This window comes from Panthera pardus, unplaced genomic scaffold, assembly GCF_024362965.1.
Source record: "Panthera pardus isolate Hobbes unplaced genomic scaffold, ASM2436296v1 HiC_scaffold_11, whole genome shotgun sequence".
NCBI classification, from domain to species: domain Eukaryota; kingdom Metazoa; phylum Chordata; class Mammalia; order Carnivora; family Felidae; genus Panthera; species Panthera pardus.
In genome coordinates, this window is record NW_026526666.1 from 63,996,266 (window position 1) to 64,022,006 (window position 25,741).

General features: G+C 50.4%; 1 protein-coding gene across 9 annotated transcripts in view; it reads left to right on the forward strand.

Moving 5' to 3' along the window:
- SLC1A7 (solute carrier family 1 member 7) overlaps positions 1–25,741 on the forward strand; it is a 44,998-nt gene that overhangs the window by 9,550 nt on the left and 9,707 nt on the right. For all 9 annotated transcript variants that reach the window (XM_053895233.1, XM_053895230.1, XM_053895236.1 and 6 more), the window contains 3 exons: positions 14,978–15,193; positions 22,898–22,940; positions 25,161–25,383. In XM_053895233.1, coding sequence (XP_053751208.1) covers positions 14,978–15,193; positions 22,898–22,940; positions 25,161–25,383 — 482 coding nt within the window. The remainder of the gene's footprint in view (positions 1–14,977; positions 15,194–22,897; positions 22,941–25,160; positions 25,384–25,741) is intronic.

A 25,741-nucleotide genomic window follows, 5' to 3' on the forward strand; every position in this document is an offset into this window, starting at 1 on the left:
TGCTCCTGGACACTTCAAGGCTGTGATCCCTGTCCTCCAGGAGCAGCCACTCCCATGTGACCACTCAGGGCAGAGCAAAATCGCCAGAGCTGCCTCGACAGTTCAGAGGTCAGGGATTTTCTGCAGAGTAACCGCTCCAGGGCAGTGGGAGGATACACATTAAGGCACATTTGCTCCCAGGTCCGATAACCTGCAATTCTGGGTGCCAGGCCACCTCTGTATCAGCAGAACCTGCCACCCCGTTCCTATGCCACGTCCCTGGGATCAGGCTGATTATGTCAGTAGCCCCTAAGTGGGCCGCATGCTTTTCTGCCTCCATACCTTTGCTCCCGTTGTTCCTCCTTCCACAAATGCCCTCTTCTCTTCCCAATTAAAGCCTCACTCTGCGTGCAAGACCTAGCTCAAGGTGCCGTGTGCAGTTCCCCCAGCTCTTTATTTATTGATAACGATTGATGATGACCGGTCTCCACCGCAGGTGCTGCTCATAACCCTGGGTGTACTCAGTATTGTTAGTTCAATGAATTCACAGTCACAGCTGGCACACCACATGATGGGGTACAGACCCCTTTTTTTGTACAGTAGTGAAACAGCATTCCTATCTGGATGAGCCACTCCTAGGCCAGAAATTCCCTCTGCCAAGGTCACCAGTTGCTGTGACCCCTCCATGGAGAAGGACCACGTGCATCACTGTGTTTTTATGTGAGATACTGGGAGGGGGTCGGGTTCATTGTCCCCCTTGTCAATGGTGGTGGTCAGTGTAACAGATTTTTGCAGGAGACAGAAAATGAATAGACGAGCAAAGAGGGATGATGAGGTATAAAGAAATATGGGTGGTAATGGTGGGCAGTTGACACAAAGGATGATAAGATCCTATGCCTGCCTTCAGGAGTCTCACCATCTGGAAAGGGGACAGTCACAGAAACACTTTGTTTTAGAGAAAGGAGGCCCAACTCGAGCCAGCCTGGGTTGGAGCCCAGCTCAGTCAGTCTTCCCACAGTCTAGCATCTTCCAGCTCTTGGACATCTTGTCTCTAGAATCCACTCCAAACCAGCACCTGGCCTGAGCCCCCTCCTCAGACAGGCATGCCATAGTCCAGCTGAGTGCAACCTCCCCTTGGCCAGTTGTGGCTTCCTAATTTGCAATGAGGGAGGTGAGCAAACAGTACTGGTAGGTGTGGCTGAGAATCTGCAGGAGACTCCAGGGGAAGAGCACTTACTGGACGTGTGACCCTGATCAAGTCCCAGCATCTGAGCCTTAGTGACCTTCCCTGTAAAATGGGGACAACACCCACCTCTCTCACAGGGTTATTCTCAGAATGAAATAAGATCATGTACTTGGAGCACCCAGCATATCTCCTGATATATTATGAATGTAGCATGTTTTCTCTAACTTATTAAGGCTTCTCCAAGGCCCAGATGAGATGTTTCATGAACCTGTTTTGCACCCGTTTTGCTCTCAGCAGGCAACCCCTTTGGGTGACCTGTTCTTCCTTCGTTGCTTTCACTTAGCACCTGCAGCTTACGTGTCACTTTCTCTGGAAAGTCTCTCTGGACTCAGGCACACCTGGGAACACTGATACAGACCTGCATGTAGGTCTGAGTCCTGCACACCTGTGTTCATGGCAGCCTTCCCAGGCACGTGGACGAGGTGCCATGCACGTCAACACGGCACACACATGTCACCTGTGCCCAGAGCCATTCCCCGTGTGATGGTGTCGAAGTCTCCTCATCCTCCATGAACCCTAGTGCTCACTACCTCTGGCTCTCCTCTGCCCTCGCATTCCTGCAACTAGTCAGGGGACAGCCTTCGTCAGTCTCCCATGCACACACATATCCCTGCTTCAAACAGTACATAAATTTAGCAATTTTCATTGACAGTTGGGAGCAAGATCACAGGTAAGGATTACACTGAGAAGTGTAAGCCCTTCAGCCATCTCGTGGTTCTCTCTCTCTCTCTGTACATTCGTTATCTATTACTATGGAACAAATTACCACAAACTTAGCCAATTAACACAACCCCCATTTATTATCTACCACTTTCTGTGGCTCAGAATCCCAGGCATAGCTTAGTTGGATCCTCTGCTCGGGGTCTCATGAGGCTGCAAAGTGTAAGCTGAGCTGTGTTCTCCTCTGAAGTCTTGGCTGGGGAAGAATCTATTTCCAAGCTCATTTGAGTTGGTGGCAGAAGTCATTTCCTTGTGGCTGTTTGTCTGAGGGCCCCCCTCCTTAATGGCTATCAGCTGGAGGCCACCTTTGAGTCCTAGAGGCTACCTGTGGTTCTCTGCCTGCTGGCTCTCGCCAAAGGCAATTCCCAACATAGTTTTTTGCTTCATCAAGGCAAGAAGGAGGATCCCTCACTCTCCAGTCTTCTGAGACAGTCCTTTATAGCATAATCACAGGAGTGACATCCCATCACCTTTGCCATATTCTATTAGTTAGAAGCGAGTTCCAGATCCCACCTACACTTAGGGAGGGAGAGTATACAAGGGTGTGGATCATTGGAGGGTCAATTTAGGGTGTATCCACTTCTTTCTCTCTCCCCACCTCCCTTCTCTCTACCCCTATTCCAAGACCAGCCAGAAATCCTGTCCTCCTTGTCTTTTACAAGTCATTTCCATGCATGCCCTGCTCTTGGACTGGGGCGGGGTGGGGTGCTGCTCAGCTCTTGGTCCAAGTAGCTTATCGAGGAATTTCTTCTAAACAAGGACAACTCTCTTACTATAAAAATAATTCTGAAGAAAATAAGTTTCTCGGGGGACCTGAGTGGTGCAGTCAATTGAGCATCCAACTTCAGCTCAGGTCATGATCTCATGGTTCATGGGGTCGAGCCCCACATCAGGCTCTGTGCTGACAGCTCAAACCTAGAGCCTGCTTCAGATTCTTTGTCTCCCTCTCTCTCTGTCCCTCCCTTGCTTGTGATCGGTCTCTCAAAAATAAGTAAGTGTTAAAAAATTTTTTGAAAAGAAAATAAATTTCTCTATCTCTTTTACAGGAACATCCCAGGGCCTACTATAGAGCAGGTACCTAATAAATGAATATTAAATGGGTTAAGAGCAGTGGAAGGGCAGCTAAGGCAGAATTCAGGGAAGTTTCATGACCAACATTTGAACTGACGCTTGGAGGATGGTTAGGAGTTGCCTTTAAATATTTTTTTGTATTTAAAACATTCTATAGGGGCACCTAGGTGGCTCAGTTGGTTGAGCATCTGACTCTTGATTTGGGCTCAGGTCATGATTCCAGGTCGTGGGATCGAGCCCCACATCAGGCTCCATACTGAGCATGGAGCCTGCTTAATATTCTCACTGTCTCTCTCTCTCTCCCTCCTCCCCTCTCCCCTGCTTGTGCTCCCTCTCTGTGTGTCTAAAATTAAAAATAAATAAATAAAATTCTATACTTCTAGGCACTTTAGATAATTGAGGGAAAAAATCCCCCATTACCCTTCAGTCTTAATTCTGCCACTGTTATCTTTTTTCCCTATAAATGTTTGCTCTTATTCTTAGTAGTGAATCATGAAGCCCAGGGTGTAGGGTGTAGTCCTTGGCTGACTGCTTCAGAAGCTCACCCTCATCTGAGCCTCTGAGCTGGCTGGGCCAGTCCTCTGATGCTGACAAGAGGCAACCAAATAAACCAAATGCCAACTTATTCATTCACAAAGTTATACATACGACTGGTTATACATATAACTGCTAAGGAGCACAGGTGCGCACAGTCTGGCCAGAGCGTTTCTCCCTGTAGCCTCACCACTTGGGGAACCCACTGGTTACATGTTTGCCCGCAGGACAATTTGAGTTTTTAATTGTAAAACCAGTGTGACTTCAGGTTTGCCACTTTAGTTATTTTCTGGGTCCCACCTGGTGGAGTCCCATCATATGTGCATTTAACTTAAACAAAATCAGTTACATACGCTGTGGGAAACAGAGAAAAATAATTTAAAGGAGGAGGAGGCTGCTCCCATTCAAAGAGCTGTGCTCTTGAGGTGGGTGTGCTTTGCACTAAGCCAGTCTTGGTCCCCATGTGCCTCTCAAAGTGTGAGCCTCTCCCTGCAGCAATTGTGATTCTAGGGCGTGAAGAGGAGATTGGGTTTGTTTTTTTCCCCTTTACATCATGGCTTCTGAGTGTACGCAGACTGCTTCAGCTGGTGTTCACCTAAAGAAACAGCAAACCCATTTCAAGTCGGGAAGAAAACTGCCTTGAGTGAACTTATATAAAACTATGCCTCCTCAACTTCATGGGCAACTTAAGGGACCTTCAAGGCAAATTTAATTATACTTGGTTTTTGCTTTATGTACTGACTTCAGAACTGAATAGGCTGAATATAGTCCTACTCCTCTGTACAGCGGGAAGCCTAGTGTCTTCCTCTTGAGGCTGTACTATTGGCCAAAGTCAGCTTATTTCCTTCGGTGAGCTTCCAGCCAAGTAGATGGAACAGAACATTGGATCTTACCTCTAGCCCTGCTGCTCTGGTTCCTACCGCATGGTGTCGCTGTTGAACACAGGTCCTGCATGGTCTGGTTCAAGTCGGCACACTGCAGGTGCATATTCCTGCTCTGGCTCCTAGACCCACTGAAGTGCCCAGTCGTTGTTCCTCAAGGCAGCCATGCCCTGAGCTCTGGTCCCTTTTCCCCCACTGTTGCATTAGCCCTGGGGACTTTTAGTGCCAGCAGATTGTGGTCATAGGCACCCTGGTATACCCTGACCCTAACTTCAAATCACAGGGAGCAGGGGTTGGGATCTTAGTCTCTTTTCTCTCAGAAGGCTCCTGGGCCTCTCATGCAAACTGATGCACGCTTTCATAACTCTGCATGCAGCTCTTAAAGTCTCAAGGTCTTAAGATGTGTCCGTCAACCCACAAAGTCTCTCCTTTCCCCTGGACTAAGTGTGCCTTCTCACCTTATATTTGCCATTTGAAAATGTTTTCCAAAAATTAAGTCGGCTGCAAGGAGACTATAGAAGAAGCCTCAGACAAAATTTAGAAAATCCCGCCTCCCGTCACATTGGCCTAGCAGTAGTCTGATGGTTAGGACCTGCCACAGCATTGTCAAAGCCCTTGAATGAGGGCTCCCCTCCCATGGGTGGTGCTTGGGTAGGTCCTGAGGGCTTTGCAGCTCTCAGCGCTCTTCTCTGTGCCCCACTGCTGATTGATCCCATGTGAATTACGCCTCTTCCACTAGAAAAGTCAAGCCTTTGGAGCCTTGGGGGCCTTCCTTTCCTGTTTCCTCTCAGTGATAGCACCTGTCACTACTCCGATCCCTTTTCCTTTTAATATACAGTTTATCTCAAAGAGTACTGGCAATTTTCTGTTCCTTTACATTCTTGGAGGATACCTTACTGTTACTTTCTGCAAAAAGAAATCTAGGTGCTTCTTCTTTTTTCTTTTTCACTCAATGTGATGTCATAAGAATTGTCCATGCTGTACCCTCATCTCCATAATCTTGTTTTCATCTTGCACTTGGGCTGGAACAGAGTTTGTGAAGCCCTTTTCCTTTCACTTGACACTTAGGATGCTGCTGGATATCCTTTTGGGGCATCACTCTGTCCCACGACTCCAGACTTACCTCGAGTTCTATTATTTACCACACTCTTGGCCTCGGCCATAGAATAGGCACGATGCCACCTGCAAATTTACAAAACAGTTCCCAGCAGGTGCTTTCTTATTTTTGTTTTTTGGTGGCCCATCAAGGCCCCACCATTTGCTTCTAAGCTTGGGGAGTCAACTGAGCCTTGTTTTCACACATCCCCAGACAGGCGACACCAGAAAGCAGGGGTGGGTCAGCCCAGCATCTGGATCCAGCGAGGGCCTCCAATTCTCTATTTGTTCTTTGCCAAACCCTCCTCTCCCCTCATCCTTCAATTTCTTAAACCAGGCATCATTCAAGGGAAACTGAATCCATGTGTTTGTGATTCACTGATGCCGAACATGGCAGAATGTTTTGTAGGCTTCACATCACAGCAAAGAAATCCAAGTGCGTGTGTGGGTTTGTGTGTGACTGCGTGGTGTGTGTCTTTACATGTGCATATGGTGTGCATGTATGTGTGTGCATGTGCATTCCTTGTATTTATTGTTTTCCTTTCCATTTCTTGTAAAAATTTGAAACTGATTTTTCTTAGAATCAGGAAATCATGTTTGGCCAAAGAAACCTAACACTCCCTTCTCCCCCTTCCTGAGGAACTCTAGCTTGGCAGAAAACTCCCAAACACCCACGTTCTAACTTATTGGAGATGGTCCTGGGCCGAGTGGCTGTTGAAGTCTGGTTTGGAAGCCGGTGTTCAGGGGGCAGCTGTCCGGGCTCCCCAGCACATAGCAAGTGGGAGGGAGGCTGGAGGAACGGGCAGCCTGTGTCCTGGCTCCTCCCCTCAAGCCGTGGGGCAACTTTTCTTAGCAGAGCTCAGCTGACCTCTCAGATGGGAGCTCTGGGATTCTGTCCTTGGCCCTCTTGCCCAGTCAGCTGACCGCCTTACTCATCAAGAAGGGGAACATAGCCCAGCTGTGGGCTGCGGGTGGGGTTAGACCATCAGTCCGGTGACTCCAAAAACCTCCCCAATTTTATCACCCATCGCAGACTCTCTTGTCTTTCCCCCTCATGGTAAAGAATTCCTACTCATCCTGCAAGGTTCCATTCAGCAGCCACCTCCTCTGGGAAGCCTGGGTTCCCAGGCTAGGCCAAATCCTGCGTCTGGCCCCTGCCAATCATAGCCATGACGCAGGGTTCTGTGTTGTCCAGATGAAGGTCTTTCCACCAACTGGATGGAGTTCCTTGAGGACCAGAAACTCACCTCATTCATTTCTGGGAACCAGAACACCCGGAGAAAGTTTTCAACATGGGGCAGGCTGGGAACACATTAGAGTCTGGGGATGTGCGGGAGGTTTTGAAAAACTCCTACTATCCTTCTTTGTGGAGAACCATCGCACTGGGAGGGTCTCATTTGACGTGGAGAAAGCTTCATTTGGGCTGCCCAGCCTGAGTCCTTGGTGGGTAGACACCAGGAGCCCCCCTGGTAGAGGGAGAGGAGGCAGGAGACCTATCTTCCCTTACTCTGCGGTGTGGGGTGGTTTTTCCTTCCTCTGGAGTGGGGCTCCTTACCATGGCACGGTGGCACCAGTCATAACCAGGCATCCCAAGGAAGTTGTTCCTAATGGTAGAGCAGAGTAGTCATCCTCCACGGGAGCACTCTGGCTCCCTCACACCTGATATTCTTTGCCTAGTGGAAAGAAAGGGGTAGAAGTTCAGCTCTCATGGAATCAGGAACTGGACTTGACCCTTATTACACTTGGGAATACAGCCTTCCTCAAGTGGTTGAGAATGGTCAATGGTCAGACCGTGAGCTCTGAGGGCTGCAGCTTTAGCTCCTCCAGATTTTACTTTTGATTCAGTTGAAGCTTGTTACTTGCACATTATCTGTGAGCATGTTATTTGCAAGCCCCAGTTAAGCATTGTCCTGGTGCCCAGGGGCCTGGGAAGGAGGGACCTTCAGAGGGCAGTTGGGGATGACAAGACAGCAGTGTCCCACTAGACACAGACCCATGCCTGGCTCTGTGCCTGCCCCCCTCCGGTCCCTCGTCCTTTTCCCACCCCACTTCTGCACTCCAAGCTCACAGCATCTAAAATGGAACCAAAGAACTTTGGTGTGTGTAGCTCCAGAGGACAGAGCTGGGCCCAGAATGGGGAATTCTCTTCCCTGGAGGTGGATTTCATTCTGGCACCAGGAAGGACTTTCTAATAAGCATAGCTAGCCCATATGGAGGAGCTGACAGAAGGTAGTGGGTTCTCTGTCCTTGGAAATGTGCAGGCAGAGGCAGTAGAGAAATTTGTGCCCTTGGTAGGGGGTACCAGGTCCAGATGATCCCATCTTTAGCCAAGTGGGAGTCTGGGCACCCTGCCTCAGGTCGTAGAAGGAGTTGGCTTGAGGGTGAGGGTGTGGCAGAGCCATCTGGGAAGAGTAACGTGGTGCTAACGTGGCACTTGCTGTCAGCTGCTGGGCCTGTCATCTGCTCTGGGGGGGGAGGGGGAACAGCAAGGCATGATGCTTGGAAGGGCTGAAGGGATTGTCATGGACCCCCAGATGCCTCCTTCCAGCTGCCTTTCTGATAGACTCCCTGCAGCTGCACCCTGGGGCCTGTTTGGGGGAGCCTCCATGACTGGGTCAGCTGAGGCCAGAGCCCAAGGACTTGGCCATGGGGCTTCCTGTCTCTGACATCCTAGTGCCAGGTTGTTGTGACTATGGATGTTGTCATACTAGTGGACCAGGGTTTTTGTCTACTTATTGGGTGGCCTTAGCAAGTTGCTTGCACACCTCCAGTGACTGGGAGTTCACTACTTCTCAAGGTGGTCCATTCCAGGGCAGAAAGTTATTCCTAGTGCTGAGCTGAAATCTCCTTCCCTATAGCTCTCCCCCCCGCCCCAGTCCCAGCATTCCCCCCCACAGCCCCTGCCCCCTCAGCTGCTTCCCCAGGCCTGCATCTCTGTCAATGCCACCTACCCCAGCTGTAACACACACCTCCCTCCCCTGCCCTTTTCCCAGTGGGTCTCCATGTCAGGGCAAGTCCATGACCTTCTCGACAAGCTGCCCAGGCTTCTGGCCCCACAGCCAGAGGCCCACCAGCCCTTCGGCAGCCCCGTTCCCCAGCTGTCTCAGCAAGCTAGCAGCAAACACACCCCAAAGTCCCCTCCCCGCTTGCTGCTGCTGCGGCTCAGCACCCCCCACAACCCCCACCCCCAAATCCCGCCCAGAGTTTGTGCTCTCCCAGCTGTGGAAGCCAGGTCTGGCCCAACACGCGTCCGTGCTCAGTTTCATCATGTCAGACTTGGCCCATGGTCCCAGCCTGCTGGGGTCTGCTTAGTCCCAACTCCCTCATCCAACACATTAGCTGTCGTCTACAAATCTGATCCACATGCTGTCAGTGGCCTTGGCCAAGCCATTGATAAAAATGACCAGGAAGGAGAGGCAGAGGGAACAGCCCTGAAGCACACCTCCAGGGACCCTCTCAGATTCTCTTCAGTCGGGAGAGGGCACTGCCTCAGAGAGTCACTCCCAAAAGCTCCCATCTGTTCCCAAAAGTTCTGGTGCCAACTGCCTTGACATCACACAGACACACAGTGCCAGAGGCATCCCCTAAACCTGGCAAGAGGACCAAAGCTGGGAACCCACAATGGATGCTTATGGTCATCAGACCTAAGGCGTCCTTTTAACAGTCTCATCTAGAATTGCACCCTGGTTTGACATCACACACATCAGCAAAGCTGCACCCAGGCTAAGCCAGGTCCTGGGCTTCGAGGACCTGGAACCGAGCCAGATTCAAACCTTCCCTGGAGGAGCTCACAGTCTGCTGGGGCAGGCCGTCACTTAAGAGACAATGACATTGCAGAGCAAATGCTAATAATTGCAGTGTATTGAATATTTATTATGTACCAGGCACTGTTCTAAACCTAGATTTACCCTCACAACGAACCATCATTTACCTCCATTTTATCCTCCAGTGGAAATTGAGGCACCCAGAGGCTCAGGAACTTGACAAGGGCTCCCGGCTATTGAGGGATAAATGTGGGAACCTACAGGAGCTGCCTAGCCTACCCAGGTGGGCTCAAGGGGCCCTTCAGAGAGGTGGTGCCCGAGTGGAGACTGGAAAGATGAGAGTAGCAGTAGGAGGGGACAGGAAAGGAATGCGGGAGGGGCAGGGGCAAGGGGACTGGGTTCCTCACTGCTTCTCTAGCACTCATTCCCTGCCAGCCTGTCGTATGCTGGATTGTTGGTTGGGCCCTGGAGAGTCAGAGGTGAGCATACCAGCAAAGTGCCCCGTAACAAACTGGGAAGCACGGGGTTCCCTGGCGCAGAGGGTGAGGTGACCCCTCAAGGATGTCTTCCCAGATAGAGGAAGTGACATCTAGGCTGACTGTGGAAAGGCAGGTGGAAATGTATCAGGTTGGGGAAATGTGTGTGGGGTGGAAAAGGGGGCATAGAGAGTTCCAGGTTGAAGGAATAACCATGCAAAGGTGGTTCAGGGAGCAGCAGGAGGCCAGGGTGGCCAGAGCGCACAGGTGAGGAGCACGAGACTGAGTCAGGCCACACTGGACCCAAGGCATGAAGGAGTGTGCACAGTTCTGAGGGCAGTGGGGAGCCACCAAGGACTTCAAACGGGGAGGCCCTCCCCCACCCAGCAGTCCAGGTAGTCTGTCCACTGTCCACAGTGCGGGGCACGGGCAGCAGTGGGTGCCTCCTGGTGGCAAGAGGGGTCACGATACCTACCTTAGCAGTTGGCGTTACAACCAAATGAGGGTCAGTAAACAGCCTTTTGCTTCCTCAGTAAGGAGCCTGGCAGCTGCTTCCTCCCTTCCCCCACCCCTGCAAGTGAAGCAGTTACCAGATTGAAACAGGCTGGGCCCTTGAGCCCAGCCTGCTTCCCAATCAGTGTAATCTCTTGATCCACAATCCCTGGGCTCTGGGTGGTGGCCAGATGGCTCGAGAGGGAATCCCAGACCTCTCAGCTCCGTGAGGCTCTTCCCCAGGGCCTGCAGGGATCATGCTCCACGGAGTACCCAGCCAGGCTGGGAGTAGGTGAGGTAAGGTTACCTATTCTCCCCTCCCTGTAAATTACAGAGCCAAAAAGGACATTGGAGCCTCGTGAGGAACCTCCCACTCAGTCTAGAAGCCTCGATCTAGCATTCAAACAGGTGGCCATCCAAGGTCCACTTGGATACTTCCAAAGATGGGAATCTCACCACCACAAATCTACCATGGGACAAGTCGTCAACACTGAGAGTTGAACTACAGATGCATTATATGGACTGTATCACATTAAAATCATGGTCAGCCAAAACTAGAAGACACGTTTCTTCCCCAGGAGTTAAACCAAGTCTGTCCCGTGGAGAGGCAATGAGAGTGGAGGAAGCCCCACAGCGTTCTGAATCAGAAACCCCTGTTCCACGCCTGACTCTACAGCTTACCAGCTGGGTGGCTTGGCCAATTATCTCCACCTCCCTGAGTTTTATTTCCCTTCTCTGTAACTCAAACTGTGCAGTCCAATAAGGTAGCCACTTGTCATAAGTAGTTATTGAACCCCTGAAATGCAGCTACTACAACTGAGGAACTTAACTTTTTAAAAAATTACTTTAAAAATTTTAAACCCGAAGCAGTGTAGAAATTGTTATATTGATTACACATTGAAATGGTAATATTTTGGATATACTGGGTTAAATAAAGCTAAATTATTAAAATCAATTTCACAAAAAATGAATTTCACCTTTTTTTTCAGTTTAAAAAATTTTTGGGGTGCCTGGGTGGCTCAATCACTTAAGCATCTGACCTTGGCTCAGGTCATGATCTCACAGTTCGTGAGTTCAAGCCCCGCATCGGGCTCTGTGCTGACAGCTCGGAGCCTGGAGCCTGCTTCACATTCTGTGTCTCCCTCTCTCTCTGCCCTTCCCCTGCTTGCGCTCTCTCTCTCTCTCAAAAACAAACAAACAAACCATTAAAAAAATTAAAAAATAAAAATGTGACTACTAGGAAATTTAAAATTTTAAAATTGTGGCCTACATTGCGATTCTATAGGGCAACGCTGAGTTAGAATATTTTTTAAGGATCAAGTGAGGTGGATGTTCCAGTGTTTGCAGACAGTTAAGCTCCAGACAATTTATGGTTTCTGTGGCTGCCGGCTACTCAAGGGATTGTGTTTTCCCTCACACAAGCAAGCCGTGCTCATTCTGGAAAGAATAGAGGATGTGAATAAACAGTAAAACAAAATGAAAATCACCCATAATCCCACCACCCAAAGATAGCTACTATTAAACTCTCTAGAGTTTTCTTCTGTGCATATCCATGTGAGTCCTCACAAAGCCTCCATACCCCAGCCTGTAGGTTCTCAGAAAGGTCACCTTATTTATTATTTATCATTTGTTTGTTTGTTTATGGAAAAGTCACTTTAACAGCTTGAACCTCCTTTCTCGTTACCGTGAGTCCCTGCAGTGGCCATTGCCACACGCGGAGTCCGGGGCTTTCCTCACACTTAACCTCCCGACCTTCTTGCCCTCCGCTAACCTGCGGTCACCCTGCGCTGCCCCCACCAGCCTGGCTGTTCTGTCGGCTGCTGCCAGCAGTTTCCTCCCCGCGAGCTCCCCTCTCCATGGCTCACCTCTCTCTCCAGCCAGGAGAAGAACCCTTCCCAGTTTAGAGGTTCCAGAGGGGAACTGACTGGGGTCCCAGGTGTCGGAATCCTTTCCATTTTATCCATCAGCCCTCTCCTTTCCAGAGCGCCTGCATCAGGTCCCCTCTTGCTCTATGTAGAACCCACACCCCCTCCCTTCCTACATCCTGGTCTGTCCCCGAGTTGGCACCACCCCTGAGTTAGACCTCTTCTTCCTGAGGGTGGCCTTCTCAGGGGCCCTTTGCTCCTTTCTGAAATCCAGTTGTCATGTATGCCCCTGTCCTGCACAATCCTTCAAGGATGTCCGTATCTGGACTGTACATTCTGGAACGGGATCTCGGTCACAGGAGGCTCTGCGCCCTGCAGGCGCCCCTCCACTTAACATCAAGTAGGAACATCTTTCCATTGCCACCGTCACCTCTAATGGCTGCTTAGAACTCCATTGCATGGATATGCTGTAACTTTTAATCTAATTCTGCACTGATGATTTCTTGGGTTAGTCCCAGCTGTTTGCTCTTACAAATACCACTTTAGTGTCCTGCAGCCAGGAAATTCTGCTGGATGAGCTGTACTGGACCCCACTTCTCCCTCCTGTCCCCCTTGACCTGGCATTCAAGGGCCACCCCCACTCCTGAGCACAGCCTTATCTGTGTGTCCCCCATATCACCATTCCTCTAATGCGACCTGAGCTCTGACCACACTAAACAGCCCAGTGTGCCCACCCTTGGCAGCCTCCCTGTTGGCTTCTGCTGTCTCACTGCCTGTGATATCAGCCCCATCTTCAAATCTTCCTCTTCCTCACAAGAACCAACTCAGATGTTCCCTCCTCCAGGAAGCCCTTCCTGACTCTCCTAGCTAGAAATGATCCCTCCCTCCTCTGAATAAAGACAGTACGTCCTTGTCCTCTTGCTTATGCTACTAATACAGCCACCCCGTCTCCTGGTTCCTTGAGTCCACTTGTGCCTGTGTCCCCGCCTGTCTCCTTCCTGACCCTACCCTGCCCCCGATACCAGGAGCAACTTGAGGTTGGGGAGCGATTCTGATTTCTTTCTGTGAACACAGGGCATGGCACAGAGTGGGCATGTGCTAAAGGTTTGAATAAATACGTGAAGGAAAGAGGACAGGCCTGGAGCTGGGGCCCGAGTTCTGGTCCAGCTGGCCGCTAGTGTTCTGTGTGACCTCGGGCAGGTCTCCCCCTCAGGGCCACGGCTTCCCTGTGGACTTGGCTGGGGGGATTCCCGTTGTGGCCAAAGGACTGCTTGGCCCTGCGCCTATGTGCTGGCTCCAGTCTAGGGATAATGGCTCCCATGGATAATAATTGCAGAACAACCTCCCGTGTCCCTTGCCCGCACAATCCCGTTACCAGCCCTTCAGGATTTATGTCCGAGACCCACCCTAAGCCCATCACTAACATACGGCATACTGGTTGACAAGGGATGAACAGAGATTGTAAACATTCATTCATTGATTCATTATTTATTCCCTCCTTCATTCAGCAAGCTGCTACCAAGCTCACTGCGGCCGGGCCCCGTGCCTGGCTCTGTGGACCCCACATTGAGTCAGACCCGGGCCCAGTGCTGGAGGCACTTTCAGTAAACAGTCAGCAACTCAGTGAGGTGGGGGCTGGGGCAGAGGCCAGCACAGGGCCTGGGGGAGCCCAGAGAAGGAGCCTTTGCTCCAGCTGGTCATCAGGGAAAGCTTCCTGGAGGAGCCTTCAACTGTATCTTAACAGAAGAATGAGCCTTTGCTACAGAGAGCGGGGAAGAGCTGGGCACTCAAGGCAGCAGCTACAGCCTGAGGTAGGGAGAGGTTCAACTTGACCCTGGATGCTGCCTGCCAGTAGTCTAAAGATAAGAGGAGTGGGATGGGGAGGGATTATCCACTCTTGTTTACATGATTGAAACCAGACAAATACGTCCTTTATCTGAAAGAATGAAAGGGCTTTGGGGAAAAATCCTTTTGGCAGCAAAGCAAAGCACAAGCATCTCCTTAACTAATCTCTCTGCCCCACCCCGCCAACTGACCTGGATGGCAGGCAGAGAGCCCAGGGCCAGGCAGGCAGGGGTGGGGAAGAGCCGAGGGGAGACCCACAAGGGCCCTCAACACAGCCTCCCACAGTGACGAAGGCGAATCTGGGCCCAGCAGGTAACCCGGATGGCCACAGGGTAGCACATCTGGGAGAAACCATGGCCCCATTTTAGAGATGGGATCCTGAGGCCCAAAGATGTCACATAGCCGGTTGGCAGAGCCAGGGTGGGGACTCAGCCCAGGGCTCTAACTCACTCTCATTCGTGAGTTCATTCAGCAAGGCTACAGCAACCACCTGTGCCCAGAGCTCACTCTGTGCAGGCACTGGGGACCCAGAGAGAAGTCAGACCTGCCCCTCTTCTCTCGTGTCCTCAGCCTGATGAGAGAGACAGGTAGACAGCGACAACCAGGGTCATGACAGAGGCCATGAGCTCCTAACTCTGGGGGAGAGGCAGGGAGTCCAAGAAGATGTCACCAGAGACGTGACATTGAGCTTGGTCTTATCCGGTGAGTAGCACTTCAGGAAGTGGAGGAATCTGGTGATAGGACACCGGCCAAAGGAAACATGCTGGCAAGGGCCTGGAGGTGTGAAAGTCTGTGGCTGGTGACTCTAGGTGTGGGCCAGAGAGCAGAGCAGAAAACCAGGATGGAGGGGCCATAGGACTGGATGGCTAGGGGGTCCCCTATGCCTGCATGATCCCTCCAGCACTCTGAGGGTGCTAGGCAGAGCCAGGAGGGGGTGTGAGTGGGTACACCTGAGTGCCCGTCCCCCCCCCGCCCAGCCCTCAGACCCTGACCCACGTTGCTCTCGCAGCTTGATGTCTGGCCTCGCCTCCCTGGATGCCAAGACCTCCAGCCGCCTGGGCATCCTCACCGTGGCATACTACCTGTGGACCACCTTTGTGGCAGTCATTGTGGGCATCATCATGGTCTCTATCATCCACCCGGGGGGCGCGGCCCAGAAGGAGACGACAGAGCAGAGCGGGAAGCCCATCATGAGCTCGGCCGACGCCCTGCTGGACCTTATCCGGTAATTCTTCCCACCGATACCCTACTTGGGGACGCCATGCCTGGGCTGGGGTTACCGGTTCCACAAGCCTGGCCCCACATGTCTACCAGAGGCAGGCTAGGGCATGGGGAGAGGGGTGCTCAAGGTCTGCTCTTGAGGACTGTGGTAACGAGAAGCCACCACAGAGGCCACGCAAACAGTGTCTCTGTTCCCTCAGCCCCTATGCCACCCACTGGGGTCACACTGCGCTGTCTGCCTCCATGAGACTGGGAACACCTCAAGGGCAGAACAGGGGTCAGCTACCTGGGATCCCAGTCCCAGCGGGCAGCCTGGCACGGAGCAGGCATTAGCAGGTGTTTGCTGACTGACGGAGCTTGCTTGTGTGCACCCAGCCTCCCCAGTGGCCACGCCCCCCCTGCCTTTTCCTTATCGGTCCTCATCTCACAGATGAGGGAGTGAGGCTCAAAGAGAGGACGTGACTTTTCCAGGGTCATCCAGCAGGCAGGTCATGGAGCCAGGATTCAATGTGGGCCTAACTCCAAGGGCAGTGATATTTGCCCCATGGTGCCCCTGCCTGAGCCACGCGGATGCTGCTCACCATCTGTTCCAGGGACCGAGCCCTCCTCCCAGGAAAGCTCTGTAAACCCAGAGATGCATCCACATCTCATCCCCCGCCTTTCCCAAGACTCCATATGGGCCACCCCTCTCCTCTCCATCACTCATTCACTCTCTTGCCAGTGGCCACCCTGGACCAGGCACTCAAGCCTGGCCCTAGCCCCAGAGGAGGGAAAGGCCCACGAACAGACAGGGACAACATGGGGGTGGGGGCTGCGGTGAGGGAAGCACAGGCTGCGGGTGAGTGCAGAGAGCAGACTCAGAGGCGGCAAAGGTGCCCCAGGTAAAGGGTGGGATGAGAGAGAAGGCAGGGGAGCCAGGAGCCCATGACGGCTTAAGGAAACAGCTGTGCAAAGGTCCTGAGCAGAGAGGGAAAGTGCAGGGAAAAATCGTCACCTACTCAGCGTGGCTGGGGCACCAGGGGAAAGGGGAGTGGACATCAGTGTGAAGGATATTGTGACCCAGGCCGAAACTTGTGTTTTGTCCTAAAGGCCACAGGAAATGGGCTTGAAAAACAGAAGTGGCATGATCCGGAAGGCTCCCTCTGGCTGTAGAGTGGAGGTGGAGGGGGGCAGGAGGAGGAAGGGAAGACAGGCAGGGATGGGGCCAGGGTGGTGGCCATGGGCACGGGGAGACCGCAGACTGAGGATTGCTCAGACAGTAAAACCAGCAGGAGACAGGAGGGAGGCAGGAGCAGGAGGGAGGAGGGGGTGGAGGAGGTGGGCGGTGCTGATTGTGAGGGCAGTGGGGTCTCTGGCCTGAACACCCAGCTGGATGGCGGTGTGCTCACCGAGTCACAGGACAATGGCAGAGCGGGTGTGGACATCCCGGGGAAGATGTCAGTGGATGGTTGGATGCTGGATCTGAGTCTTTGGGAGAGTCCGAGTGGGAGACGGAGGTTGGGAGACTGGGCCACCGACTCTCATTTTCTCATTTCCTGCATCCAGTTTGTTGGCAAATTCTGTCAGCCCTACCTTCAAAACTCCAAACCTTGTCCCTTCTGTCCTCCTCTGCCACTGTCGCCATCTCCCAGACCACTATCACCTCTCATCAGAGTATCCAACCTCGTCACCCTGCTTTCTCTCTGCTTCCCTATGGTCTGTTCTCAGCATAGCCTTCATTACTACCTGACATTATCCTGTCTGTGTACTTTTCCTATTTCTCCTTGTGACTCCCTCACTGGAATAAAATATGTTCCACGAGGGCTAGATCTTTACAAAAATCTGTTCCCTGCTGTATCCTGGAGCCTAGAACAGCGCAGAGGAGGTGCTCAATGTTTGCTGAATACAGACATAGGACACAGGGTCGCCAGTGGGGCTGGGGTCTAAGCCGTGAGGAGGCACACTGGTACAGGGAGGAAGTGCCAAGTGTGTGGCTCAGAGGCCCAGGGCGAGCCTTGACCCACATTAGAGGTTTGTGTAGGGCCGATAGAGCAGGAGCAAGCAGAGGGACGGGAGGGGAACCACACCAGGAGAACAGATGTCCTAGAAACCAAGGGAAGAAGAATTTCGAGAAGCTTCATTTCTAAGATCCATTATTTCTAAGATTTAGCAGCTATGATTCATCCTTTCTTGGATTCTATGATTTGAAACAGCCTTTCCTTGTGGTGGAAGGAGTTGGTGCTCGGGGAGTCCCCGCCCTCCCCACCACTGCCTCCCCTGCTCTGGGGCTGAGGGCTCTGGATTGGACACACGTGTCAGAGTCAAATGTTCCAGGAGTGGCTCCTGCTCTTTTCACGTGGTGAAAATTGATCCTTCTGGTTTTAGGCTTTCCCCCAGTTGCTCTCAACCCCAAGGCAAGTTGTTTTGCAAAGCTGAGCGGTTGGACCTCACTGGAGCCATTTCTTAGTCAGAGAGTGGGACTGCAGAGAGAGGTCACATGCTTCCTGGGACAGGAAACCAGAACCTTGGGGATGTGAGGTCTTGTCACTGTGTGGTCCTTCCAGGCCCCAGTTTCCCCATTGGTTTTCAAGATCCCTTCTCACTCAGTAGTTCTGAAACACAGAGGCCTACAAACCAGGGAGGAAGCTGCAGGGCATGAGCACGAGCTTCCGGAGGTGGGTTCTGGGAGATGGGGTTGGGAGGATGGTGCAGAACCCAACCTTGAAGACCTTGAACCCGGGCTGAGGGGTTGGCTTTAGAAACAGGAAGCTGGTGAGTTTGGGAAGGATGGATTGGAGCAGGGCAGAGTGGACAGGATGTGACTGGAGACAAGGGGACGCTCTGTTTAGGGTGCAGTCACTTCCGCCCCACCTTTATGAAACACCTGCTCTGGGCGGAGACGTGGTGCTGAGAGCTGGGGAGGGGGCAAATGCAAGTCCTTGCAGCAGGCTGCCCTCCATTTTAGGACAGACAGACAAGAACTGGAGAGCCACTCTTGGAGATCCTTCCTAGCTCTGATGTTCTGGGAGGCCGTGCAGAAATTAAGAACATCAGGAGGGAGGCTTCCAGGGGTCCCCTCACCCTTGCTCTGGCCCAGAGCAGGTGGCTATCTGGCGTTGATAACTGACCGAGAACACGGTGGCCAGGGCAAGGAACAGGGAAGTGGGGACAGGTGTGACAGATGAGAAGTCAGAAGGATGGAGGGGCCACCTGAACAGTGAAAGAAGGACACAGCATAACTCAGGGCTGGCAAGACATGCTTCCATCTCTCAAAGAGGATTCCAGAGGAACCCAAAGGCCACATCCCCAGACGACTCACCAAGACATGAATTCATTTCCCAGGGCTCCAGAAAACTGACGTCTCCTCACAGTGCAAATTCACAGAAAACAACCCAAACAAGAGGAACACTAATCAGAGCTGGGCCTCTTCTTTTTTTTCCAATCTTATTAAAACACCAGAGAGATGAATTAATGACTTGGCTCCGTTTACAGCTCCCAGTGACCCTCTCAGGGATTGGATGAAGTTCTCAGGGGCTGTGCTTGCAAAGGAACAATCCCCACCTTGGGGCATGGGTTGGTGACATGGGGTTAAGGGCAAGTTTAGAACATCGCAGTGGGGACTTAGAAAGAGTAAGTAAGGAGAAGCGCCACAGACTGTGGCCCTGCCCCAAGTGATGTGCAGGAAGGCTGGGCCCGTGTATGCTTGATGGGCGTGACTACTAATGTCTCCCAAGCACATTACGTCGGAATTTATGCCACCAGGAGCCCAGGCCTCATGGGGCAAATGGGAAGACTTCTCATGGGTATTCAAAGCCACAAGAAAATATTGTACATTTTCCTCTTCAGGAATCAAAAAGTACAATTCATTAAAGACTACAGGAAAAGTTCACTGACTACTAGTATGAGCACATGTATTAGTCAAGAGTTGCTGTCGGCTGCTGGTTAAGAGAAACCTGAAGCAGCAGAGGCTTAACTGTGGTAAAGGCTTTCGTTTTCTCCCAAATCAATAGTCCAGCAGTGGGCAGCTCATGGTCATCAGGATCCCATGCTCCCCCTACCATGTTTATCACTTGGCTTTTATCATCAGTGGGTCTCATGGTCCAAGAAGGCTGCTGAAGCTCTAGGTAGTATGTCCATGTTCCAGCAGGAAGGAGACAGTTGGAGGAAAGGACCAAAGGGTCCTGGCTGAGTAGGCTCCTTTTCAAGAGTTTTCTGGAAGCACCACCCAATGACTCCTACTTCCTCTCACTGGCCACCCCTTTGGCAAGAGAGGCTGGGAGACAAGGTTTGACAGCAAAGCCCTGTTGGTCCCGTAACATGCCAGGGCACCTGTCGGTAAGGAAGGAGAGAATAGAGACTGGGTAGGTAACCCTGCCACAACCCACATTTTAAATTATTCTAATTTTAAAGGAGATTGTAAAGAAATGTACATACGAGGTGTAAGTTCCATTCGGTCTCTTATAACTTTTGAAAGTTCCTAGTTTCAGACTAAAGCAGCCTTCCCTCTAGGTTTCATTAGAAAACTACCTTGTAAGTCACTCGAACCTCCTGGGGTTGTGCCCAGGAGAGATTTTCAGACTATTAACCATTGGCACAGCACAGGCATCCTCCCTTTTGGTCATGAGAACCCAGGCCCAGTGGACCGTTGCATTCTGGCAGCTGTGTGTCTGGCAAGCCCCCGGCATTAACCCTGGCTTTGGTGCTTTGGGTCTGCTTGATGTCAAAAGCCCTTGCAGGCAGCTACTATTCTGTTGGCAGAAATCTGCTCATAACTTGGATAAAAAAAAAAAAAAAGCCTCATTTGAGCTTCTGAGATCCTGGTCCCTGACCCCTGCTCCTTCTCTCTCTTGTGACAAAGCTGAAATTAGTGGGAAAAGTCATGACCACTCTTTCCCAGTTTCTGCCTTGGTAGCTCCTTCTAAGGTCTCTTCCTCCTGCCATATGCTTACACGGAACCTATATTTTAACGACGGTGGGAAAAAAATGATAGTTTCTGCTTTCCAACAGTGGCTGCTGGGATGTGAGGTTAAGGAACAATGCATACTCGTGTCCTCGTATAGAATTCCATGTATGTATGAGCAGGGTCTTGAAAAAGAAGAGATTTGCCAAGAACAAGACTGGGTGGTAAGGTCAGTCCACATGGCCTATTTAAGGAGATGCAAACATGTGAACAAAAATCTTTGTTAGCATCCCCGACTTGGGAAAGATTCCTAGAGGTGGGTTGTCAAGACAAAGGTGTAATAGTTTGCAGACCCTCAGGTGGAATTGCAAGTCGCTTTACAGAAAGGTTGCTGCCAGAAACATGTGGGGGTGTCTGGGTCACCAAACCTCCTCAGCACAGAGTATTGTCATTCAAAAATCCTTTGCCAGCTTGATAGGCGAAAAGGAAGTCTAATTTATTGATGAAGTTGAGCATTTTTAAAAAGCTTTTTTGGGCTACTCGTGTTCCTTCTCTTGCAAAGTGAATTGTCTGGTCATGACTTTCGATCGTTTTTCTGTTGAGGTATTAATATTTTTGTGGTCAAATTATTTATGCAGCAAATATTTGCTGAGGGCCTGTTATGTGCCAGGCACTCTTCCAGTGGCTGGGGACACAGCAGTGAATTAAACAGAGAGACCTCTGCCTTCCAGGAAGCTGATGTTCTAGAGAGAAGAGACAGGAACAAGGAGACAAAGACAAGATTGGTAAAAGCTCTTTACAGATTTAGGACGATAACACTTGGTCACATAGTTTCCCTAGTTTGTCATTTGCTTTATAATTCTATTTCTATGTGAATCTGTCTCAGAGAATTCTCAATTTATTTAACCTTTTATTTTGGCATAATTGTAAGTTTACAGAAAACTTACAAACATACCCTTCACCCAGCTTTCCCTGAAGTCAGCAAAGTACGGAATGATGGCACAGATGTCAAAACTAAGAAATTAAATTAGTACAACACTATTAACTAAATTGTAGACCGTGTTTGGATTTCACCGATTTTCCACGAATGTCTTTTTTTTCTGCCCCAGAATCCCACCCAGGATACCATGTTGCTCTTAGGAAATTCTTAACTTATTTTCTTTAAAAAAATTTTTTTAATTAATGAATTTATTTTTTGAGAGAGTGCATGCGTGTTCACGTGCACAAGAGAGGGAGGGGCAGAGGGAGAGGGAGAGAGAGAATCCTAAGCAGGCTCCACAGTCAGCATGGAGCACACACAGGGCAAGGTCTCATGAATGATGAGGTCATGACCTGAGCCGAAATCAAGAGCCAGATGCTTAACTGACTGAGCCACCCAGATGCCCCTAGAAATTCTTTTGTGTGTGTGTGTGTGTGTGTGTGTGTGTGTGTGGTGGATTTCTTTTTTTTTTTAATATGAAATTTATTGCCAAATTGGTTTCCATACAACACCCAGTGCTCATCCCAACAGGTGCCCTCCTCAGTGCCCATCCCCCACTTTCCCCTCCCTCCCACTTAATTCTTAATTTCTATGTAGTAAAATCTATTGATGTTTCTATTGTTCATTTTCTTCTTAGAGGGTCCTTCCATATTCTGAGATCTGAAAAATATTAACCTATATTTTCTTCTAGCTTTTTATGTTTTCATTTTTTTAATTTCTTATTTCTTTAACCCATATGGAATTTATTTTGGCACAAAGTATAAATAGGGATTCTAAGTTGTTGTTTTCTTTTAATAGTTGATCGGCCACACAGTGCTCTATAATAAGTCCTTCCTTTCCTCACTGATCTGTGAAGCAACTTTTATCAAAAATGAAGTACTTAGGGGCACCTGGCTGGCTCAGTTGGAAGAGCGTGGGACTCTTAATCTTGGGGTTGTGGGTTCAAGCCCCGTGTTGGGTGTAGAGATTACTTAAAAAAAAATACACTTTATTATTTTTTTAATGAAGTATTTAGATGGTTCTGTTTCTGGGCTATAGGTTCTGTTCTATTGGTTTTTCTGTTGACAGCTGTGTCAATATTGCACTTTAAGAGAGAGAGACAGTGTGAACAGGGGAGAGGCAGAGAGAGAAGGAGACAGAATCCGAAGCAGGCTCCACGCTCTGAGCGGTCAGCACAGAGCCCGACGCAGGGCTTGAACTCACGGACCGCGAGATCATGACCTGAGCTAGGGTCAGACACTTAACTGACTGAGCCACCCAGGCGCCCCAATACTGCACTTTAAAGTTATATCTTTACAGAAGGTGTTCATATCTGATAGGACAAGCACCCTCCTCCTTTAGCTTTATGAAAACAATGTTAACAAGAATTATGATCTCATTCATGTGCCAAGTCATGTGTTGTGCAGCACAGATAAGATACGAACAACTGAGTTTTCAAGGAGGCCTAATCTGTGGGAGAGGCAGACCCCTGAGCCGCTGCCACACTGCAGCAGGCTGGAACACAGGTGATCCACAAGGGAAGGCCCACAGAGTCGGCCAGCAATCAGAGAAGGCTTGGCCTCTGATTAATTGGAGTACGAGGTAGCCAGAGAAGCAGGAAGGACATTCTAGGCAGAAGGAACAGTGTAGACGAAGGGCCGGCTGCTGGAGAAGTGTGCAGTGTTTCTAGGGAACTGGATGCAATTGCCTTTGGAGCTTTGAGTACTGGGGGGTGGGGAAGAGATGAGACTGGAGAGGGAGGTGGGGCTAGGTCACGGAGAGCCTTGCCTGCCAAGCGGGGTGTTCAGATGAACCCACAGGCCCTCCTGTGCTGGGTTGTGGAATTCTTCAACTGCTGACTCTCTTCCCAGGAACATGTTCCCAGCCAACCTGGTGGAAGCCACTTTCAAACAGGTAAGTGGATCCCAGAGCGATGGAGCAGGGCAGGCAGGACCAGCCTGGGCCAGGCTGGGAAGGGACAGGTTTCCCCAGCAAGTCTCCCTGCCTCCTGGGGGCCGGATGCTGGAGAGGAGGGCAGGTGGGGAGACCTGGATCCTCACAGCCTCCCATGGCCACACCCCTGCCCTGGGTTCCAGCTTCTGACGAAGAGAACTTACAAGGGTGGGGGGAAGCCACTGTGCTCTAGGTTTACACCCATGCTCACACCCACTGTCTCAGTCAGTCCTCACAGTAACCCTGCCCTCAGTGTGCCAGCGCCTCTCCCGGATGAGGAAACTGAGGCACAGAAGGATTAAAAGATCTGCCCAAGGTTATACCACCAGTAAATGATGGCGCTGGTAGGAAAACCCGGGTCTGTCTGGCTTCTAAGCCTGTTTTCTCTTTCTTTTTAAAAAGAATCCTTTTGCCCCGTAATAAGAATAGTAACGATGTTCAGTGTAAAATGTTAGGAAAATACTAAAAAATACAAAGAAGAAAATAAAATCATCTCTTGTTCCAGCACCAAGCAACAGTGACAGTAGTTGGTACACTTTTAGTCTTAGTTCTCTGCATAAATATGTTTTAGAAAAATAAGATTAGGTTAACGGTTCATAGACAGTGTGTGTCTTGCTTTTCCCCACCCCCATTACATCATGAGCATTTTCCCTGGTTATTAAGCATTTCTTTAAAATACAATATTAGCAGTGAGACAAGAGCCCGTGATAAGGCCAGGCTATAGTTTATTACCATGCCCCCTTTTGGTAGGCTTTTAGGTTGTTTTCAAAGTTTTTCCATTTTTAGAAATTATGGTAAATATCCTTGTGCACAAATTTTTGTCTGCCCTTCTAATAACTTCTAATGCTTTTCCCCTTGTAAAATGTTGGCTGATTAGTTGACAATCCAGCGAGCATTTCCTGACCCCCTTGCCTGTGCTAGTCCCTGCACTGGGGACTGGGGACTGGGGACACAAAGGAGGAGGTTGAGGGTTGGATAGGAGGCTCCAAAATAAGGAGTGGTGAAATCTTGAGCTAATCTCTGTATCTTTCCTAATCTCCTGGGTCTTTATCTACGAAATAAGCCAGATAGTGAAGGGCCCCGAATGGTAGGCCAGGGAGTTTGGGTTTTATTCCAACAGTGACGGGAAATTATTGAAGGTGTGAGAGAGAAAGAGTGAATGTTCCTTTGCTTCATACCTACCTGGAATGCCCTTTTTTCTTTTGGCAAACTCCTACCCATCCTTCAAGACCCAACTCAAATATCCCCTTCTTTGTGAAGCTGTCTGATCCTCTGAAGCAAAGTAAGTCACTCCCTCCCCAAAGCTCTCAGAGCAGAATTCACGTCTGGTTCATCTTCATATCCCTGGCATCCAACACAGAAAGTCCAATGTTGGAATGCTGACGGTAGTGATGGCAGTAATAACAGCAGTAATGGCCACATAAGGCCAGATACGCCAGGCACTGCTGTAAACACTTTACGTGTGTTGCCTCATTTATTCAAACGAGCCAGATAGTATTGTGACCCCCATTTTACATATGAAGAAACTGAAGCACAGAAACTTCTGGTCCCATATATTTCCTAACTGGTTTCTCCACACCACCCTGTGCCCCAGAAGGCTTACCTTATCGATACTGTGGTGTTGGGAGGCTAGAAATTTCCCTTGTTTGGACTCCTAGTGCCTGAGGAATGAGGATTCCCTGGGGCAGAGGAGGAAAGGTAGACAGCATGGAGGCTCAGGGCTTTGCAGCTGAGACGTCTTCTCCTCCAGAAGGCTTGGGGCAACCTGAGCTTTTCAAATAGAAGGCCCAAGTTTCCATCAGTGGCAGGCAGGGCTGGCTGGCTATTAGGTGGATGGAAAATGATGTTTGGAAGGGATAGATGGGTGAATAGAAAATTATCTGGGTAGAAGAGGAGATGGTTAGAGGGGATCCCAGATGGGTGTGATGATGCATAGAAGGAAGGAGAGGGTGAAAGGGACTAATAGAAGCATGGCTGGGTAGGGCGTACTTGGATGACGGAATCCCAGTTTTCTTTTTGGTAAAATCTTGATGATACTCCTGCCTACCTCACAGGATTATCGTCCATCAAATAGTTCTTGACTATATACAAATGTGCCTCCAAGATATTATTATTGTTGTTGATGATATTAATAACAATATTTGGTCCTGACTCCTTCCTGGTTGGGGTGTCACCCACTAGTACCGTACCAAGACCACCCCCGTTGTCAAATCCCCCAAGATGGCATCAGAGGAGGCCCCTCCTCGGCAGATCCTCATCTACGGGGTCCAGGAAGAGAACGGCTCTCATGTTCAGAACTTTGCCCTGGACCTGACCCCGCCACCCGAGGTTGTTTACAAGTCAGAGCCTGACACCACCGATGGCATGAACGTGCTGGGCATCGTCATCTTCTCTGCCACCATGGGTATGTGCTTCCTCCCCTCCCCGGCAGTGGCCGGGAGCCAGTCCCTTCCTGCATCTACCCTTCTCTGCAACCTGCATCCACTAATCTGAATAACCTGGAGTCTCCCATCTTCCAGGTGATTCCTTTCTTTCCTACCCAGAGTGGCTCAAGTCCCTATTCCATTACCAAAGGGTGTCTCCAGCCCTCCCCCACGCCAGTCGAAGCTAGCATTCCTCACTTGGAATTCTCCACTCCTGGGTGCTAGTTTCCTCTCCCTTAAAGAAGACCATGCCTCAGGCTTCCTCTCAGCAGCCTGTTCCATTTTACTGAGGTCTGGGGATACTAGGGCAGGGTGGCGGGCGGCGGGGAGGTTACAATG